The sequence below is a fragment of the Haemorhous mexicanus genome, chromosome 18 (assembly GCF_027477595.1).
Source record: "Haemorhous mexicanus isolate bHaeMex1 chromosome 18, bHaeMex1.pri, whole genome shotgun sequence".
In the NCBI taxonomy this organism is placed as follows: domain Eukaryota; kingdom Metazoa; phylum Chordata; class Aves; order Passeriformes; family Fringillidae; genus Haemorhous; species Haemorhous mexicanus.
The window spans coordinates 10,118,998-10,140,785 of NC_082358.1; the positions used below are offsets into that span (position 1 = coordinate 10,118,998).

At 45.1% G+C, this 21,788-nt stretch overlaps 1 protein-coding gene across 2 annotated transcripts in view; it reads left to right on the top strand.

The window, feature by feature from the left end:
• NKAIN4 (sodium/potassium transporting ATPase interacting 4) overlaps positions 1 to 20,319 on the top strand; it is a 50,244-nt gene extending 29,925 nt beyond the window's left edge. The window contains exons 4-7 of one of the 2 annotated variants that reach the window (XM_059862733.1): positions 4,148 to 4,345; positions 12,120 to 12,180; positions 15,195 to 15,279; positions 18,521 to 18,574. In XM_059862733.1, the coding sequence (XP_059718716.1) occupies positions 4,148 to 4,345; positions 12,120 to 12,180; positions 15,195 to 15,279; positions 18,521 to 18,524 (348 nt within the window). In that variant the 3' untranslated portion in view covers positions 18,525 to 18,574. Of the gene's footprint in view, positions 1 to 4,147; positions 4,346 to 12,119; positions 12,181 to 15,194; positions 15,280 to 18,520; positions 18,575 to 19,043 lie in introns of those variants that run through there. The other variant, XM_059862732.1, reaches the window with a different exon arrangement.
• Positions 20,320 to 21,788: the final 1,469 nt, after the last annotated feature.

A 21,788-nucleotide genomic window follows, 5' to 3' on the forward strand; every position in this document is an offset into this window, starting at 1 on the left:
GCAAACGGGTGGCAGCCAGGTGCTGCAGCAGTTCACAGTGGGATGTGATTTTCTGGCTGGCCTGCAAGGAGCTTGGGTGGCTCCTGGCTCGTGTTTCCCCCCAGGCTGGAGGTTAAGGAGGCAGTGATGGCCCTGGCAAGGGATGAGCAGGGGCCAGGCACACACAGATCCCTGTCCCTGCAGCAGGGCTGGCTCACTGCTGGGGCTGACCAACATCTCCCAACCCACATTCCACTTCTGGGAGCATTTCAGTGTGCTTAGATTTCAAATGCATCGCAGAAAGCTTTTGGGAAACAGCTGTTCCCCAAACCTTCTTAAAACTGGCTCTTTCTCCTGATTTTTGTGTGCTGTTCTGTTCATGGTCTCGCTTCTCTCCAACTGCATTCTCACAAACAAAGCTGGCTAACCACAGGAGACATCCTGGAGTTGTTTATGTACTCTCCCAGCAAGCTCTGAGCAACGGGAGGTCAATTAAGGGATTTTCTTGAGTGCTCTTTTTATTGTGCCCCATCACACAGGTGTCCCCCGAGGGCATCCAGCCAGGGACACACGGGCAAAGGAACAGCTCTGCTTTGCATGTTGAGACCCTCTGTGCTGGCCGTGTTCCAGACAGGTGCTGGTTCAGGAGGGTGGCTCTGAGCACAGAGACATTCCCTGATCCCAGTGTGCCATCAGTATTCACTTTACATCTGTGGGCTGGATGGCTCATGAGTTCGAGGCATTGTGGTGCTTTTAGAATCCAAATGTGCTCTGGTTTTCCAGTCTGCTCTTCACTGAGGCAGAACTTTTAAATTTTATTTTTCCTTCTTTTTTTTTTTTTTTTTGGCTGGAGTCTGATTGTAGACAAAAAGCAGTGAGTGCTGGGTAGGACCTCCTGTTCCTCCACCTGCCCACCTCCAGCCACACCTGTTCTGCTTTTTCAGGCTGAATTTACAAGTTCAGCAGCAAAGTCAAGGCAGAGCCAAATCTCTGAAGGCTGACAAAAGGGAGATTCTAGAAGGAAAGCAGCCTGTTTCTTGCTTTGCCAAGCACACACTGATGCCTCTGTAAGGAGCAGAGAGGGCTCTGTGTGCATCAGTGAGGCAGAAGGTTTGGGAAGGCACCATCTGTGAGCTGGGAGAGGGAAGCCCTGGGGACTGAGGTTGGGAGGAGATCCTGTGGTGCCCTGGGAACAGCTTTGGTTCGGTGCTAATGGGGGGAGCCCCAGGCAAAGAAACAGGAATTCTCTTGGGAGCTTTCTTGGTTGTTCTGGAGGTTTCTTTCTGTTTGTTTGTGGGGGTTTGTTTTGGGGTTTTTTGAGAAAGATGTTTGCTTCTTTCCCCAGCCATAGCAGCAAGTGCCTTGTGAGAGGGAGAAGAGCCCAGCCTGGAGGCCTGGCTTTGGCTGGGGAAAATCCATCAGCCTCATAACACACAAATTTGGGGGGAAAAGAGCAAGCTGTGCAGAAAAGCTGTGATTTGGTGCCTTCCTGAGCTGTGTGTGAAGGGTGAAGCCCAGGAGAGGGCTAAACTCCCAACTCTTCATGGAGTTTTCCCCACTGTCTCTGCTGCCCCAGTGCCACTCTCCATCTCTGTGCCCTGCTCCATCTCCTGCCCAGCCCATGCCATCTGCTGTGGTGATTCTGTCAGGAGCTTGGCAGCTGTCCTCTCACCTCATTGTCCACATTGCTCAGCACGTGCTTCCTGCAGCAGACAGGAATAAGGGCTCTGCAGGCTGGTTTGGGGTGTCTGTGGTGGAAGGAGGGTCCCCACGTAAGGTGCAGAGCAGGGCAGCTGGGGACTGTTCACTGGTTCTCTGGCTGGCATTCAGGTTCCTGCCCCTGTGACTCGACTTTGGCCCTGGACATGCTTTTCAGTGTCTGTTTTACATCTGCAGGACTGCCTGGCTTGGCTCCTGTGTTGGCTGTGGAGACAGGCCCTCTCTCTGGAGGGTGATTTGGGGCAGGGGCTTGGATAGGCTGCTCTGAATCTGTTTTTCCTTTTGACTCTACGGGGAACTGACACAAAGGAGCTGCCATGTGAGGTTTTCCATGTTGGGAAGTGTGAATACCCCAAGCTCTGACTGCTGCTGTTCTGGGAGCCACAGCTTTCCTCCTGGGACTGTGTAGGACCCTGGCATGAGCAGTGTGAAATAGTTTATGGATAGGTGCTAAAAGCTTTAGTAAAAGGTGGGTGACATGTGGATATCCAGCATTTATCCCTCTCAGTAGAAATACAGATTCTCTGCCTTCAATTTTTTTAATCTATTCTTGAGAATAAAACTTCCAACCCCTTGCCTTGTTTTGTGGTCAAAAGAAATTGTTGATTCTGCATCAAAGTGCCCTGAGAGGCCTTCAGGGGCAGCCAGCACTTGGCACTCATCCATGAAGGATTGCAGCTGTTCAGCCAGTCCTGAGTTTGTCTTTTACCTTTGCCTTGTCCTGCAGGCTCAAAATCCCAAAGCTCTTCTGAGTGTTCCTATAAATACTGAGCTTTTCTCAAGTGTGAGGAAAGTGTGGCCATTTTTAAATAAGCACCTGGCTGCAAAGCCCTGCACTCCTTGTGTGGCATTTCACTCTGTAACCCCCTCAACTGTTTAAAGTATTTACCTAGGGAAGACAAGGGAGCAAAACAAAAAGCCTCTTGAGGTAAAGTTGATAAGTAATGGCAGGGGAGGAGTTTTCAAGGAGCTGCAGTCAGCACTGTGAGGTCAGCTGGGCTGGGTAGGCTGGCAGGAGATGCAGAACCACCACATGTGAAGAGTGTGGAAGGAAATCAGGTAAAAATGGAACAGGATCTTGTCAGATGTGTTAAAAGCTAGGAACAGAGGAAAATCTGTTGGGTTTTGAAATTCACTTGGGGGTTATGAAGTTCATCTTTTCCAGGTGCTTGTGTTGATTCCTGTGCTGGGAAATGCCTGGCATGACACTGAGTGCTGCCTTGTTTACCTTTCTCCTCCAGAGTTACAGGCTTCATCTGCCAAACCCAAAACTTGAGGGTCCCTTTCTGGGTGAAGAAACCACTAGCAAAATGGTTTTGGGTCTGCAGCCTGCATCCAAACCATGCTGCTGCAGGATGGTGAAAGAGATTTGTTGCAGGGCTGCCTCAGGAATGGTTCTCACCACAGCAGCCTGGCTGGGACATATGTTTACATTAGATAATAGGAGGAAATTCTTCCCTGTGGGACTGGGGAGGCCCTGGCACAGAGAAGCTGTGGCTGCTCCATGCCTGGAAGTGCTCAAGGCCAGGCTGGAAGGGCTTGGAGCAGCCTGGGGTAATGGAAGGTTCTTGAAGGTCCCTTCCAAACTAACCCATTCCGTGATTCTATGAAGGAATATCAAGCCAATGAGCTTTGATCTGTGCTAGCATTTGTGGGGAGTGGGGATCTCAGAAACAAAGTTTTCCATGGATTTAATACGACCTCCATCTGACAGCATGTGGTTCCAAGCAGGTTGTAGTGCAGGCTGGATACATCTAGTTGGTGTCCAGCATGTCTCAGAGTACACAGAAACATTTTTATCATAGGATTATTGTACTTTCCTATGATTGAAAGACATTAGAATATGATATTACCTAAGACTTAGAGAGGAGGTACACATTCACCCCAATGTTGTTCCCCTTCTTCTTTGTATTAATGACTAAAAATAGGAACTTTTTTTTTTGGATAAGCTGCTCTGAATCTTGTTACTATGATATTTTCTGAAAAATCCCTTCACCAGGATTTTTCTCCTGAGAAGCCTCAGAAAAGAAATGTAAACAATAATTATCTGATTGCTTGGAATGTAGTTTAGAGGTTGCTTACTAACAGGTGCATCTTTGATTGGTTTCATGTGAATTGTTTTTAATTAATGACTAATTGCAGTCCAGCTGTGTCGGGACTCTGGTCAGTCACAGGTTTTTATTATTCATTCTTTTCTAGCCTTCTGATGTCTCCTTTCTCTTTCTTTAGTATGGTTTTAATATATAATTTTCTTTTAATATGATATATAATAATCGGCCTTCTGAAAACTTGGAGTCAGATTCTCATCTCTCACCTCATCCTGGGGACCCAACACCACAACAGAATCTGTTTTTCCCTTTGACTCTAAGGGGGTCTGACCCAAAGGAGCTGCCATGTGAGTTGACACTCTCAGAGTAAACAGAGCTCTCTTGGCAACTTTTCCCTTTAGGACAGCGAGCTCCTGACATTCAACATCTCCCGGCACCAGTCCTGGTGGAGTGAAAATGGCCCTGGCTGTGTGAGGAAGGAGGCTTCAATGTCTGGCATCAAGGGGCTGGAGAACCATTCCTACATCTCTGTCATTGGCTGTGCCCTGGAGTACCGCTACATCGAGGTCATGCACAGCTCCTTCCAGATCCTCATCGCGGTGAGTGCCTCAGCAGGGGAGCAGCTCCTCAGGAGATGCTGCTTTGGTTTTGTTCTTTTCCAGGCACAGAGGTTGGCCTGTGTTTTCCGCCACTTTTTGTATTGCCAGATTGCAAAAGCTGCTGTAAATGTGTTTTGTTGGATTGTTTGCTGTTTTCTCTTAATGCAAAGTACTGCTGGAAACAGTTGGAAAAGGGAGTCAGCAGCCTGGTGCTTGAAGTAATGCATCTGTGCAACCATACAGTAACAGAGGGTTCTGAATCCTTGTTGGGGTGTGGGAATCCACATTTTGACCCTGATGGAGGAGGGTCAAAAGAAAAAGTTTTGATAGCACAAGAGGAAATGGCATCAAATTGCACCAGGGGGATTTAGTTTGGATACTGGGGACAATTTCTGCACATAAAGGGTTGTAAAGCACTGGAACAGACTGCTCAGGGAAGAGGTGGAGCCACCACACCTGGAAGTGTTCAGAAAATGTGTGGATATAGCACTTGAGGACCTGGTTTAGTGATGAATGTGGTGGTGATGCTGGTCGATGATTGACTTGATCTTAAAAGGCTTCTTCCAGCCTTAATTCCATGTTTCTGTGAAGGATTGCTCTTAGTCCCCATGGCTCAGTGATGGGTGGTGGAGCACACACCTGCACATTTGTTGTGAACAATTTCCAGAAAATGAAATCAACTTTTAAGAGGCAGTAAGCAGCTTATTTTCCTTCTGCTGATACCCAAGATATATTCCCTAAATGTTTTCATCCACTCTTTCCTCATCACAGTCTTCTTCAGGCTTTTGAAAGTACTCTAAAAATACAGCGTCCTTAACATTTATTGTTAATTGTTTCTCTTTTCTGTGAAATTAACACAAACAAAATATCCATTGTGCTCCTCACTTTGGTGCTGCTCTTGCATTTTGTCGCCCACATCTCTAATCTGCTTTGGGTTGTTACTTTGGGGTTAATGGCTTTAGGTAAAAACATGAACTGGGGAACCATTCATATTTTGGCTTTCCGTTTTGGCTTAAAAAAGAAAGGCACCTTGCCCTGTTTAAATGCTGAAGGATAATAGAGATTTTTCAAGTTTCTGGAGTGCCAAGTTCTTCTCTGCACATTTTTGGTACTGTCCTGATCTGCATTTCCTGTTAGCTGGGCTGGTCTGTGTGACCCAGGGAACTGCAGGGAGGGGGAAGGCTCAGGCCCCTTTCTTGCCATGTCACAGAGAAGAGGCAGAGGCAGAAGCTCCTGTTTCCTGACTTGGATGAGCTCCCTGGCACGTGTGCTGGCTGTTAATATTCCCTCAGTTCTCCTTCGGGCCAAATGATCTGCATGAATCTGTCTGAGAGCTGCTGCCATGGCCCTGTGTGAGAAAGGCAAACCTGTGTGTCCAGCAGAATACAGGCTGGTGTCTTTTAGAGAGAGCTTTCAGGTGCAGCAGGACTGAACCTGAGTTTGGTGAAACAGGGGCAGTCTTTGCAGTCATAACATCCCCTTTTAAAGCACAGAGGTTTCTCACTCTTAGCATCCTTCCTGAACTCCTGAGCTGGCACAGACCCTGTGCCCTGGGCCAGAGGTTGAGCCAACAAATGGTCCTGAGTTTGTTTGGAGTAGATCTTAATTTTTTGGCAGCTTACTGACTTACACACATGGCCCTGGGCGAAGTGATCACTCTGATATGTAGAACTTTGTCTCTGGCAGTGGCTTTTCCTTTGCTTCTTCCCAAAGGCACATGACAATATCCTCTGTGCATCTGCAAATCATCACTAAGGGCCAGATGGGGAGACAGGAGGGAAATATAAGACAAAATAGGATTTAGGGAAATACTTTCTCTCTCTTTCTCCCTGATATTTAAGGCGCAATAAATTTTTGAGTCCTAAACCCTGGAAATGGGGTTAAAATACTCGTAGGCAAGAAACCCATATGGGCTGAGCTATGCAGTGAACTAAATTTCTACTTGTCCTGTAATAAAAGTAGAGTACTGAAGGCCCAGGTCTGTAGCTGCTGCTGGCTCTGAAATGCTCGTGTAATTTTGTCATGTAGTGGAAGGAATGGAGCTTTTCCCCTCTTCTTTGAGGTCAGGCAAAAAGCAAGTCTTTCTCCCTCAGACCTTGCCTGAAAGCAGTCAGCCAGTTCTCTCCCTTTTTACTCTCTGAGGGTCAAACTCTTTGATCCCTGCCAGTATCTTTTTCTGTTCTCTTTATCTCACTTTGAGGCAGGTTTTCTTACGGGCAGCTGTCCCCAGAGTGCTGGCAGGTACAGTGCTCCAGACAGGCAGGGACACAGATCAATAGCACAAAAACACAACCAGCTACTTGAAGGCTCAGGGGATGCAGCAAGAGACATGACCTCGTTCCCTCCTTGTCTGAGACCAGAATAGTCAGTTCCTTGTTAGGAAGGGCAAGGGACAGGCAAAATTTTGCTTTCAGTACTTTGGTTTTGCTTTTTCTGAAGCTTTTTAGAAGTTGTGGGGTGGGGAGTGTGTTCTGCTTGGTTTGGTTTTCACCCCAGATACAGCACTGTGAAATCCACGCTGTGTGAATATGCAGTGCCCAACTGTGAGCACTTAATTTTTTTTTTCTGGAAGTTCCAATTCTTTGAGACTACTGAGGGACTGTACTGCAGTTTTGTGTACCTGGGACAAGGCTCCCTGAACTCAGTCTTGCATGCCAAAGGAGAGGAAAAGCAAACCTGGACCCATCTGGTGAGCACAGTGTTGGCTGTCAGCTTGACTCCTGCTGATTGTATCATCCTGCTCCCGGGCATACATTTGAGGATACATAAGGTCTCAGTCTGCTTTTGCTCAGAGCTTGTCTGTACTCCTTGAAGGCAAAAGCAATTCCTTTAATCTGGAATGCAATCAAATTTGGGCATATTAGTCACCACACAAGATACAAGTTGCTGTAGGGCCCAGTATGAAAATCTTTCTCAATGCTTTAGCACAAAACACATCAGAGGCAAAAGCTCATTGGGGCAACATCTAAAAGTCTGTCCTGGTATAGAAATGAACTGTAAAGACAATCCTACCAACCCAGGGAGGAAATGCAGCAGCAACTTCTTTGTCAAGATGAGAATCTGCTTTGCTTTTCCTTAGCAAGGATTCATCTTGCACGTCCCCAGCTTGCCAGCCAGCAGGGAGAGGAGTGATTCCCAGTTCTGAAATACCTGGCATAGCTCTGGGCTCTCCATATGGTACTTCTGGGAGTGGGGAGGCTTGGGCTTTTCCTGAGGCTCCACTGAGTGGGGTAGAAATTGGAAATGTCTTCCCAGGCGCCAAAACTCGCTGCCTGCCTGTCTGTTGTTTTCACTCAGACTGACAGGTTGGAAGGTTCCCAGGGAGGCAGCAAGGCAAGCCTTGACAGCAGATGTTATGTGAGAACCAGTGTGCAAGAGATGCCTTGCTCTTGGCAGAAGGTAGATTTTCAGTGGTTGTAATTGCATCCAAAGAGTAAAGAAGGTCAAGGAATTAAAGGATTTTGATTGCCTCTCTTTGGCTATCTGGTCACAATAGCTCTTTCACAAGCTGGATTTTTGCTTTCTCACAGCAGACTTCCCTTCATTTCCCCCTCTTGCACTGATGTCAGTGTGCACCTTTCATTAGCTCTGATTAGAAGTGAAACCTAGAATGCATCTGCCTGAAAGAAGAGTCTTTGCACCTATTCTCTGTGGTGGAAAAAGCAGTGGCAAGTTTGTCTATTGAGAGAAGCGTTGGAGAGTCTTCACTAGGACAGAGGTAGAGTAAAGCCAAGATCTTACACAAGTAACAGTAACACCTCCTAAAATTTGCCTTCCCGTCCTTGGTGTATTTTGCACACTTGCAGCCAGCTGGTCCCTTTCTCCAGGTTTTTCTCTAATTTATTCTTTCTGGCTCCAGCGCCGTCATTCAACGCTGCTGTTGGATGAACAGTTTTCAACTCTCTATTAAAAAGTTCACTTCAGAGGGCTGAGGGGCAGGGGGATGCTCAGACATATGTTTCCCCCATTCCCTTGGGGCACACTTGTCTCTTCCTGTCTTTCCCACTCTGTTTGCCTGCAGAGTGCTTGGGGCAGCCCAGCTCCCTCCTCTCTTGTGGGGCAGCGTGTGCGTTCCCAGGCTGACACAACACACCTGCCCTCAACATGTGTTCCTCATAAAAAGCTTAATCAGATCCTTCTGCAGCTTGGAGAAGCTGGTACTGCACATGCAGAACAAGCAGAGAAACAGCAGCAGAGGCTAAAGCCCTAGAACATTCTTTGGGGAATTAGAGCAATGGCTTAGTGTCATTTTACATCGCTGACATTTTCCCTCCTCCTCCACCTCCCCGATGTAATTTGCCAAGATCCAGGAATTATTGGTATTTCCCTGGGATATAGAACTTAAACCCCTCCTTGGTATTGAAATCAGCAGCCAGGATGGCACTTGGAGCAAGGGTGAGATTATTCCAAATTGTTGGCTTCTGTGAATCTTCCTGTTGTGTGGTAATTGCTGATAAACTGGGTGATGTTTGGGGTTTTGACACATCGTTATCAAAGATGCAGTCAGAAGGGAATTTCAGCTGTTTCTTAGAGACTGCTCATTCCACACCCCAGCAGACTCTTCCAGGGGAAAGACTGGACAACGGGAGCAGCATTTCTCCTCCTTTGCTGTATTTCATTCATAATTTATTCTGAAGGTGAGACACAGGGATTCCTGTGAGTTCAGTTAATCCTTGAGATTATTTAGTTTGAGGTTATTTAATTACAGATGAATCCTTTAGAGTATTTAATTACAGTTCAGGTCAGCACATAAAAAACTGGAGCTTATATTTTTGGTGTATATCTCTTCCCCCCCTTGCCATTGAGACTCTCCTGTTCTGGCCAAATCACAAAACAAAGCTTCTTTGAAGAAAAGGTTCCACTAAATAAACAAGTTTTTTTATTGCTGAAATGCATCTAAAGAATGAATGGATTATAAAGTCAATAAAAAGTAAATTTTAAACACTAAGCAGATGATTTTGAAACAAAGCCAGGAGATGGAAGGAATCAAAAAAGAAAACCCTCCACTCCAATGAAGCTGGAATTAGAGGTTTAGGGAAGTTCAATTAATTCATTAGGTTTTGGTTGGTTGGTTTGTTTTTCTGAATGCAAAAAAAGTCACCTTAGTCATAAAGTGAAAAATGTATGGGTGAGCAGACTGATGGTTGAGGGTTATGGAGCATTAATTTCTGTGCAGAACAAACTTCCCAAGTCAATCGCATTGCTTGGTGCTTCTGAACCGTGAAAAATGTCCAGAGCTTTATCAGGTTTGCTGTGACAGTACAGCTGATAATCGCTCCTGACTCTGCTCATAAACTGGGCAGGTAAATCATTTTCATTGGTAATTCTAGCCAGATTTTCCTGACACAGGTACCACATAAGATTTGTGTCTATGTGTTATAGAGTGTAATTGCAGTGAGTGGATTTAGGGCTGCCACTTTGCATGGCTGTTAACCCAAAGTTCCTGCTCTGAGAGGTGATGGGAAATCTGGGGAGGGAGAAAACGGTCCTAGAGTTCCCTTGGAATCAGGGTGTGTATTCAGGGTGCATCTTTCCTGCCTGGATATTGGTGTGTGTGTAAATTGAGTTATTTGACGTGATGTAAGAGGCTGGATCTTGCAACAATAAAAATGCTCAAGCAAGTACAGAGGGTGTGTGTGAGCACACTCCGAATTTGTTACTTGGGTTCAGATGCCTTTATGCTGGAGTTCAGAAGGCTGGTTGGACCTCTCTTGGCGTGCAGGACGCTCTCTTGTTTCTCCAAGAGCACCTGGCTCAGGTGCCGCAGCCCAGGGTGGCTCCCGGCTCCGGGAGCGGCCTCGGGGCTTCAGCACCACGGCCAGAGCCCGGGCCGGGAGCCCCGCGATCCTTTGGGGCGGGAAAGCTGCCCGAGACCATCGAGCTCCCCCAGCACTGCCAAGCCCACCACTAAACCTGTCCCCAAGTGCCACATCTGCTTGTCTTTTAAATGCCTCCAGGGATGGTGACTCCACCACTGCCACGGGCAGCCTGCGCCAGGGCTGGATAGCCCTTTCAATTATGAAATATTCCCTAATATCCAATCTAAACCTCCTCTGGCATAACTTTGAGGCCATTTCCTATTGAGGCCATTTCCTGTTGTCTGCTTGAGGCCATTTCCTATTGTCTGCTTGAGGCCATTTCCTATTGTCTGCTTGTTTCTTGGGAGGAAGAAAGCTCTTACCTGGCTACAGCCTCCTTCCAGGGAGGCACAGGGGGCATTAAGGTCCTTCCTCAGCATCCTTTTCTCCTGAGCCCCCCTCAGCCATTCCTCATCAAACTTGTGCTCCAGACTTCTCCCCATCTTTGTTGCTCTGTCCTGCCCAAAACCTGCCACAAACTTCAGGAAAAAAAAAAAAAATCCAGGTTTTATTGTATTGCATAGGATAAAGGAAAAATCTCTGATATTCTGCCTTTAACAGTGATCGTTCCATTCTGAGACAATTCTAAAAGTACAATTAGATTGTCCATTGCATGTGGCCGGAGGATTTATGTTTCTCTGTAGCTCACAGGAGCTTAGCCTGAAGCAGCCTTGGTTAAAAGCCCAGCAGAGGAATGAGGGAGTCCCCAGAGCTACCCTTCCTCCACTGAGGTTCTGGGATGTGCTCTCATAAGGCTCACCCAAGAGGAAAGGAGTGAGCTGCCTTCTCTTTCAGATGATTATAGAAAAATCTTCAAAGGAAAAACAGGGTTTAGTGATGCTACAAAAACATTTCATTTCCTCCCAACAAGGTGTGTTTTGTCAGGGAGAGCTGGAGAGACCACAAACATTGTAAAAGTCGCCAGCAGAAATCTCATTATCCTGCCTTTTGTTTTCGGGTGTGATGTATTTTTCTGTCATATTAGAAATGAATGGACTCTACTTTTCAAGCCCTCCCATGCATCATTCTGTCTCCACTTGGAGTGAGTCACTGTGTGTTACAGGCTGACTCTTGTTCCCAGGAATTGAGTTCACAGTGGAAAACAATTATGCCTCACAATAACTTTACTAATGCAGTTACTGTCAACCAAGATCTCACTAAGTGGGGTGTTATGTAAAGATGTGAAATGAAGGATGGAGAAGATATTTGATTAACAGGAAGAAGGCAAAGCAAAATAAGACCCTGCTGCATCTGGAATGCTTAACTCCCATAGTACCAGGAGTTTGTTTCTCTGCTTAGGCTGAGGAACACTTTGATAGAGAGCCTGAAGGAGGCAGCTCTGATGCTTTAGAGCTTCTAGAAACTACCAAGTTACTTAAGATTTTGGGGTCTGAACATTTCTGCCAGTACAGCACCATGCTTATGGTTAACTAATTTTCTATCTCATCTGCATAAAAACTACTCACCTCTAATTGGTAACTTACCCCATAGGACAGGAGTGCTGAGCTGATGAGTTCTTGTCATTCCAGCTCTGTGTCTCCTGTGCATTGTTGTGTCCCACAAGGCTCTCTCCTCTATCCCCATCACGTCTTACAGAGACTGAACTTAGCACAGCAGTTTCAGTTTCAACAAAGCCAGCCCATGTTCTTGCCAATCATTCAAGCAGCTGAAGGTGCTGCTCTGAAGGTGAGGATGGTTCTTACAAGTTTTCCTTCTGGAGCTTTGCCTGTGCTCCATCAGTGCCTTCCCTGACACTCACACCTGCCTCCCTCCCTACAGCAGGTATGGCTTGGCTCCACAGTTACAGAAGTGCTGCCAACTGAGTGTAAACAGTGCCTGCTGAAGTTGTGCCCAGTGGGTTCAGACCAGGCTCACACTGGCTGATGCTAAAATGATTTATTCTCTCTCTTTTCCAGCTGGTGGGCTTTGTGTATGCCTGTTACGTGGTTAGTGTTTTTACAGAAGAAGAAGACAGCTGTAAGTATTTATCAACAGATCCCTTGGCAAAGGTTTCAGTAAATTTTATTTCTCTCTCAGCTGTTTGTCTGTCAGGACTGAGCTGCCATCAGACTTCTTTCCATCTCTGCCTCTGTGTGTTATGGCACTAACTACCCCTTAAGGATCAGCTATTTTTACCCCATGTCACTCTGTGTTAGATGCTGTAATTCTGCTACACTTAGAGCACAAAAAGAGCTTGGTTTTGGCTTCTCAGCTGGACTGAGCCTTAGAGAAACTGGGCAGCTGCTTCTGTTCTCAAGCTCATGTAGCCTGAGAATAATGGCTCTGAAATATTACTGCTGTGATTAAAAGCACCTACAACAAAGCTCTCAGCCCAGGGCTCAAGTGGGAGACCTGCAGAGTCTCATGTGCCACAAGCTGAGGATGAAGCAGATCATGAGAGTTCTTGCCAAGAAGCAATCTGACCACTTAATTTAAGAGCAGAGGAAGTGCTGTATTTGAATTACGAGGAGGAAGGAGCCAGCTCCCTTGTGTTGGGTATACAAATCTCAGTGACAGTCAGTCACTGTGTCACCTGTAAGGGTAAAGACCCCCAGGTCTGTGGCACCTGTGCAGGTATCCAGCTGCTCCTGGATTGCTTTGCCTCTCTAAAATGCCCTTTGAGAGCAATGATTTTAAACAGAAAATGGATGCATGAAGTAAATGCAAAGTTAGATTTGTTTGGCAATGTGTTGGGTTGAGGCCAGATTACTCCAGCAAAGGATCTCATCCAAAGGTTTTACATCCAATTCTTTTAAGGCATTGATTAGGTTTGTGCACGTAGCTTTGTTGTTTTAAAGAGCAGCTGGCATGGAGGAGAGCTGGAAAACAACAGCTTTGAACTGAATATTTGAAAGTACATGAAGAATGTGTTTTCATAGGAGAGAGAGGAGATGCATTACTTATCTGCCTTATCCTTATGTTTTTTTCTTCCTTCCTTCCTGGCTGAACTCATTCTCCTGGCTTTATTGATCATTTCTTTAGAGCTTGGCAGTGCACTTAGAGAAGGTGCTACATTATAGTAATATTTTTTAAATTAGGCTATAGCTCTTGTATTAGCTAAATAGCTCCAGTTCCGAGCCCCTGCTGAATATTGTAAAGCAATAACTTGACAGAACTAATTTTTATAGTAGGGATCTGTTAGGAGAGGCAACAACATGGAAGGAAGCTTTATCTAGGCAACACAGAGCTGGTAATTTCAGGATATGTATTTTTTTTCCCACTAACAAATTCACTTTCCCTCCCAGTCTCCCAGCTTGGAGTTAAAATGCCAGCTTGAATAATTAACAATGACAAACCATCAATATTTCACACTCACAGGGGTAGATCCTTCCAGTGACCTGAATAAATTTGAGCTGCGTTTTAATTTTCTCTTCCATTTGTGGTTTCCTTTAAATGTTGCTTTGATATGCAGCATGAAGTAATTATAAGTGCAGAGGCACATTAATCAGGAAGCTCATGCTAACGTGATTTTCATGAGAAAACACAGCAGTAGGGACCTACTAATGCTGAATTGTGGGCAAGAATATTTTAGATGTGCTAATGCAATGTATTGAATCACAAGGAACCACACTTAAGATTTATTTTGTAAGTATCTGGGGTTTTGAGTGCCCTCATGCTTGTGTGTTCAGATGATAAGACTTGTGTTTGTTCAAGGTACTCAGCAGTTACTAAAAATTGCAGTTCTTTAAAACTGTTTCCCAATTTAGGCATTCCACAGCTGAGGTGATAAAGTTAATATCTTGGTTTTGTTTAAAATGGCAGCCTGTTTTGATTTTGGAATACTCAAACACTTTCAAAAGTGGCTGAGAAAAGGTAAAGTTTCACTGAAACTGTTTGGGAATTATCCCCACAATTAACTTAGAATCTCTGCAGGTTTCACCCATTACCTGGCAGTTGCCCCAAAATTGCAGTATCAGCCTGAAGCTCTCCATCAGGATGGAATTTGTCAGAATCTGTCATCCTTAGGTTTCTAAATGTATTTTAAGAAGTTTGGGTTTTTTCACATCCAGTATATTAGTAAATATTTTTTCTATTATTTGATCAGCAAAAAAACCCTCAAACCCCTTCAGCTTAAATTTAAAATAATAGTGCCACCTTCAGGAAAGAAAAATAAACAGGCACTTAAATAGTTAATAAAACTCTCCAGTTATTTTTAAATGGCAGTTGGACAGGATGGTTTTCACACTTCCATACAAAATGTGCTAACTTGGCACCAAAAAATGATCCAAACTGGGTCAGTTTAAAAGGGTTTTGCAAGGCCTGCGAGGTCAGTGACAAATCCCAGCACCTGACACCCTCCTGCCCTGACTGTGCTGGCCAGCTCTGTGCTGCAGGCTTGGCCTGGAGTCCAGGGAACTGAGACAGCCCTGGAAAATTCTCCCCTGGTTACTGAGGGAATTGTCACTTGGAGCTCTCCCCGCTGAGTTGCACTGCCCTCTGTGAGCCCTGGAGAAGGGAGGCATTGTTCCTGCTTGTGCACAGTTAAAAGAAATTCACTTGGCAGAGGAGATGCAAAAAATACCAGAGCTGGAGATAATGAGCTGGTTGCAGTTTTCCAAAGCTGCTGTTGTCTTGCAGGAAAGACAAGTGGGGCAAGCAAATTCCCACTTCAGTGTGTAACCTTCACGGGGAGGGCTGTGCTGCCAGCCTCTCCCTGGCACTGGCTCAGGAGCTGTTCCCCAGCTTCCTCCCCTCAGCTCTGGCTTTGTCTGCTCCTCTCATGTGCAGTCACAGCGTGGTGGCAATACCCAAGGAGGCTTTTCTAGAGTTTCTGTTAGCTCTGCTTTAAGTTTTGTGTTAGCTGAAATCCCCTCTTTGGCACGCTTGCCCATCCCAGGAGATCCCAGAAATCCATACCTGAAAAAAATCACTTTTCTGTTCTGTCTCTAATTTTTGTGTTTATGCCATGACATTCACCAAGCCTTCCTTTCATTTCCTTTCAACTTTCTGGCCATGTTTGTTTGTTTATTTGAGTTTTGATTTTTTTTCAGTTGATTTCATTGGTGGATTTGATCCATTTCCTCTCTACCATGTCAATGAAAAACCCACCAACCTTTTGTTCAAGCAGACATACCTGTAAGTATCATCTGTGCTAAGAGACTCCACGTGCTTCTTGGTTTCAAGGGTACCACAGGTTTGGGTTTTCCCCTCCTTGGAGGTTGATTTCTCCAACAGGCTTTTCAGGCATGGAAGGAATGAACAAATGGACACCACAAGGGGTGAAGCTGCCCTTTCTCAGCTCCAAAATCATTTTAAATTCTGTTGCCTCCAAGAACTGAGCCTTCCACGTGTGGGGCAGCCCAAGAGTTCAGCTGAGAGCAGAAAGGGGAGTTGTCCACAGCAGTTCTCTCATACCAATAATGAAGGGCCACTGTTGAATTCCCATTTCTGCCCTGAGGCCCAAGATCACAACTTCACTCTGTCCACTTAAAAGCTGGTTCTTAATGAGATTCTCAAACACAAAGGCCAGTTCTCTCTGTTTAAAGCAGCAGTGAGATCTGATTTTATATTCTTTAAAGTGCTCTGCAAGAGGCAGTTCAACACATGGAAGTTTTTTGCAGCAGCTGCTGAGGGAGGCTGTTTTTCAGGAACAATGTTACCAGAATCCTTCCAAAAAGAGAGATGTGAGGATGGTGGAAGAGAGTGGGGCTGAGGGAAGAAAAGCTTCCCTGAGGTGGAGTGGTAGATGTGCTCCTCTGATTTCATAAGGACTTACTGCCCACTTTGTCACTGCAGCACAAGATCAGGAATACAAGTAATTTCTGCAGAGCCATTGAAGTCCCTGTAACTTTGGGGGTTCTCTAGTGTTATTACAAGGGATGCTACAGGAGATTAAATATTGATTTCTCTCTCATTTTGTCACAGTGGGGTGGAATTTTTCATAGTCTGCAGAAGCTGTGCAGCTTTAAGCAGCTCCCTGATTTACTAGCTGGATGCAGCAGTGTGCTGAAGAAGCATCAAATTTTTACAGTACAGGGTTTGGGCTGCTTTTTTCTTAAAATGACCAATTCTGCTTGTGAAAGAAGCTATCACTTCTAAGTGAAGATTCCTATATGGGGAGATTGTAATATGAAGAGAAGTTAGCAATGTAAAACTTTCTTCCAGGACCTGAGTAAGAGGGCAAGCTGCTGCTCAAGTCCACAGATAATTTTGTTGTTCCTCCCTCCCATTCTTTAGCCCATCACTTCTCTGTTGATATCTTCTGCCAGCACAAAATAATATTTCTTTCAGGCTAACAGAAGGTGAAAACAGCTGCTGTGCTGTAGATAATGTGACCCTCTATAAATTTCAGCAGCCACCAAATAGCAATTTTTGTTTATTTATTTCAGCCTATTGCCTCTTTTCCATGTGTGTGAATGGGAGGAAGGGATAATTCATTCCCAGGTTATGGTGCCATGGAGTGTTGCAGGCACTGACTGCCACATGCCCTTGTCCAGCTGTGAAAATCATTTAGTGATGACTTGAAGGCAGGTTGTTTTTTTTTATATCCTCTTCAAGAAGGTGTGAAACAAAAAATTCATCCAACTTACTTAAAATTTAAGTTTAAGAAGGGCTAAGGAAAACACTGGGTTTCTGGTTTGAACTCCTTTTTGTTGATGGAAATGCTGAATGAAACCAAATTTATTCTACAACTGATCACTTGGAGCTGACTGCAAGCAGGAGCTTTCATTTTAGGATGGCATCACCTCCTTGGCTGCAGTCAGATGCACTTTCTGGGCTGTCACACTTCTCTAACAGGATCACTCTCCTTCATTCCCTAATGGAATTATCCTATTCACTCCAGTTTTACCTATCCTTTTCTGATGAGATCTCATTCTTTCCTCCCACTGTGCCCTTTCCTGCATTTCTCTCCTCTTCTTATCTCTGAATTTATGAGTTTTTAGAGATCTGAGGCTCCACAGAACAATGGCATGAGCTGCTAAATTCAGTATTCAAACTGTGCACCAATCAATTGATTTTGCCAATCAAGGCACTACACTAATTATTTAATAATAATAATAATATATTAGCATTTGAGATAGAAGACATGGTAAAGTCTTCAGTGCCTGAGTTTCTCTGTTGAAGTACTTACCCAAAGCATAGTAAATCACTTCTGGAAAGACAAAGTTGCTCACCTGAGGCTAAAAGAGAGTATTTTCAGTGAGTTTGCAGGAAGAAAGGGTTGAACTCTTTCTCCTCCCTCAGCTGAAGCACAAGTTCAGGCACAGGTCGTGCCTGCTGGCACCATTGTCCCCCCTTGTGCTGCACAGCTCAGGACCTCAGCTCTGGGTTGCTTTTCTTCTTGTTTGTTCATTTGTAGTAACAGAATTCTCATCACTTGAGGCAAAAAAGCATTTTTGCACCAATAACTGGAAGTGCTGGCCAAGCCAGCTTTGACATTTCTCACTCAAGCTGTTCTCTCCAAGGCCCTGCACTACCTGCCAAGTACCCAGAGCATCCTGAGCATTTGTCAGCCCCTCCTGCCTGCTGAATCCTTTCAGTTTCCTGACATCACTCTCCAGATTTGTTTTGGAAAGCAGCACTGTGCAATCTCAATTATAAAGCAGAATAGCCTCAAAGTGTGATTTTGTACACAGGGCAGTGCTAAATCAAGAACCTGCTGGGTGGTAGGAGGTGCTCTCTGTTTATGTAAAAGGTACAGAGGCAAGCACTAGGTCTTCCTGCCTTTTCAGACTGTGTTTGCAAGGGCAGGCAGTGAACTGCACCTTTGTGAGGCTCCAGCCCCTAAAGGGATCTGGCACCTCAAGTACTGCACTTTAGGGGCTTCAGAGCTTTGAGTTGTGGAGCCAGATTTTATGGACTTGCCTTTCCTCAGATCTCCCAGTGGAAAGGGCCCTGTGTTAACACAGGGTGTGACTTTTGTCAGATGGAGACCTCAGTATTGACAGGGCAGCAACAGGAGGTATTGGTTAATTGAGGGATCTGAGGCTCCAGTTGGCAATTCTCACTTTAATGGTGCCTGATCAATCTTTTGTGGGTCACTGTCTGCTGGCCAGAGGCACGAAGCAGCTGTGAGCATTAAAGGACTTGTCTCCATACATCCATCATCCCCTACTGGCCTAAAGTGGGTTCTTCAATACACCAACATGTACAAGCACACAAAGAACATTAAGTCAAAAAACCAAAGTCCAAGACTGAAATACTGGAATAGGAAGGAGAGGGAGGAAAACTCCTTAAGAATTGTTTTCCCACCTATCTTCTCCAAACTTTGACAAGCAGAATAATTTACAAAGGAACCTAAACAGTGAGAAAACATTCCACTTTGTTCCGAGGAGAGAAAAAACACAAAACAAAACAATTCTGCTTCTCTTTCTAGGTAGACTTTTTCCCAAACAAACAACATGAATTTGCAAACTCTTTTGATCATCCTGAAGCTGCATGTGTAAGAGGTGATGTTTCAGCCAAAAGCATTCACTCACCTTTACTGCTGGCTCCAAAAGTAGATCTGCTTCTCCTGCTGCACCTACACCAAAAGCACATCACTGCAATTTCAAGCAGCTCTGTATCCTAGAGATGACCCTTAGCTTTTTAAGTTTCTAACCACATTTTATGCAGCTCCAAACGCTGAGGATCCATAGATCTAACACTTGAGCCTAACTGCAGCATATTCAGGTCTGACATGTGCATTGCATTCCTTCCAGCCTTGAAGACTACGTAACCACATTACTTGCGAGCTCTCCATCCTATTCCTCATCTGTAGTCAATCATATTTAAAAGTCCAGAAGAAGAAAGAAAAAATTGTCCTCATTATTCCCACACCGTTTCTGTCACATAAAGAAACCCATTGAGTACTTGCTCCACACTCACAGCCTGCCTTCACCTTCTTTCCCCTCTTACAGGCCTGCGTAAGTGAAGAGGAGCCAGAGGATGGATGAACCTTGCACTCCACCAAAGGTGCTGCAGGAAACAGTCCCCTGGGGCCTGGATCTTTGGCAGAGGAAATGCAGGATGGTGAACTCCACTCCATTTTTTCGTTCCTTGTCTTCTTTTCAAACGCAATGAATGTACATCAAAGAATGGCCACACAGTTGGTCTTTAATCCTCCAAGTGCCCTGACGAACCTTTCCTACCACAGTCTGCTGGCACTGGCCCAGAAATGGCACAGGCCTAAAGACCTCTGGCAGAACAAATTCACCAAGAGCCTCTCTCAAGAGCTACAGTTGAAGTTGGAGCTGCTTCCTTGTGCCATGGATCCAGAAAGAAGGAAGCACTGCATAACACCCTGGGACATTTCATATCTTCTGTAGTTAGTTTCCTCCCCTTTTTCTGAACAGAGTCTAAATCCCCTAACACAACTTCATCTCCTCCTTGCCTGCATAAAATGAGGTGGGGGCTCTTTACACTTGAGTTACTTAGGCATTGTTGGGTTCTAAGTTATAGGTGAGAACTTTTCCCTCCTTTGTGCCCCCCAGCCAGGACCCCCTTGCTCATTCTCTGTAGACATGGCAGTAGGCTTTTGTCCTGGAGCTCAGCCTTCTGGGGCCTGACTCCTGTCATGCTGAACAGCTGAACACACTGCAGCCATCAGCTCTTCACTCAGCATGCAGCTTCCCCCCATCCAGCCAGCCCAGCCATCCTTGGAGCAGCTGTAGCTTACTCTGGGTCTGCCCAGCTACATTAAATTAACCCTGGTGTAGCTGAATCCTGCTGCAGGCCCTGGAAAAGGCCCAGTTCCTCATGGAGCAGAGGTGGGTTTGCACCTGCCTTCTTCACCTAGAGCCACACCTATTCCATGGTAACAGCCTGGTGGAAGAGTTTCATGTGTGACAGGCTTTTTGAGGGGAGGGAAAGGGCTGAAGGGGAATGCAAGTGTAATTTAAGTTGCATTAATGAGCTGCAGCAGTTGACCAAGTCAGTTTTGTTAGCTGTGTCTCCCAGCATGTTAAATGTCAAAAGCAGAGGAGGAGCAGATGTCAGCCAGCCCTGGCATTTTTGGGCTAATACTTCAAGTGCTGTTGTAATTCATTGTTGTTTTGCCTAATTTGTTTGGGATTATTTTGCATTTTTTGAGAAATGCTTTTCAGAAGGGTCAAGCTTGAAGCCATGCTAGGGAGAAGTGTGAGGGAAGAATTAAAAACAAAAATAAAAACATTAAGTGCTAAATCAAAGACAGAATGATGCAGGGTTTTTTTGGTCTCATTCCACAGGGCCCAGGAAGCAAAATCCTTTTACAAACCCAAATGCATAAGCACTGAGAGAGTATTTTTTGCTTCTATGCAACTTCTATTCCACATACCCAAACATCCTGAGTTCTACTTGGGTGCAGCTGCAAGTAAAAATGTTGTTTTCTGGAGGGTGTGTTTTTCCCTTCTTTAGCCACCAAAAGCCACAGCTTCTGACTGAGCAAAACAGACAACTCGTTTCATCCTTGTTTAATACCTCAAAGAAAAAAACTCAACCCTGACAGCTCTGCATGACAAAACACACCTACCTCCCTTATTATTAACATTGTGTTGCTACCAAATTAAAATACCAGTGAAACACAATCTGCTCTCCATTTTGAGATCACACACAGCAGTGTGCACACACTTAGAATTATTTCTCCACCTCTCCTTTATTCACTTTCTTTATGGATCACACTCATTCCTGTCTGCCCACCTGATGTTCCCTGGAAAGGCAGAAAAACAAGAAGAATACACATCCTCTATTCAATGAGATTTTCCCATTAAAGATTGCATTTGTTAGGGGCTTTTCAAATTAATCTTTCCTTTTCTCATTAAGCACTGACTTCACCCATTTTGGGTTTAATATAATTACTTTTCCTCAGAGAGGGTATTATCAATCAGATACCAGCAGTCTTTGTCAGCCTTGTTTGGGAGCAACCAAAATTCAGCACAAATGGTGGAAAAAGCACAGTTTCAGCTCTGAATACCTGAAACATTTTGCTGGTACTTCCAGGAAGCAATTCCTCTAGATGGTAAGAGGAGGGAACTTTGGGAACTGAGTTCAACATGTTTTTAACTCTACACCTCTCCAACTGACCAAGCTCTGATGCCACTGTCACCAATTAAACTGATGAAAACCACTTGTCAAGCACTCTAAAGAGATAAAGCGACAAACGCTGCACTTAACAGCATTGCCCCTTGGCTTTAATACACACTGATAAAGAGCAATGAAATAAAAGTGTGATGACTGAGTCACTTCAGAACTACCACTCAATACTCAATTGCCTGTGCTCATTGTAGCATAAAGCAGCAATTAACAGAAGTAAAATAAACACCAAGCCCATCTTCAGGTAAGCCTATAATATGCAATATCAATAACTGCCATCATTCATAAGAAAGAAAAAAAGGGTCTGAGACAAAGCTACCAAGGGTCACATTCCACACTTAATTATCTCCTCTAGGTTTCATTAGCAGAGTCATTCTTCCTGAGAACTCCTCTCATGGTCTGCTTGTGCTAGACTCACTCTGAGTACCTCAAGGTGACAGAGTGACCGTGCTCTGTGAGGGCAGGGACTGCCAGTCCGTTCCACCCATCCCATCCCATGCCCAGCGTGATCCAGGAGCAGCTGAAGGTGGTGGGTTCCCTTATCTCCAGTTTTGGAGTGCCCTCTGTTGGGGACAGGCATCGCTGGAGATGCT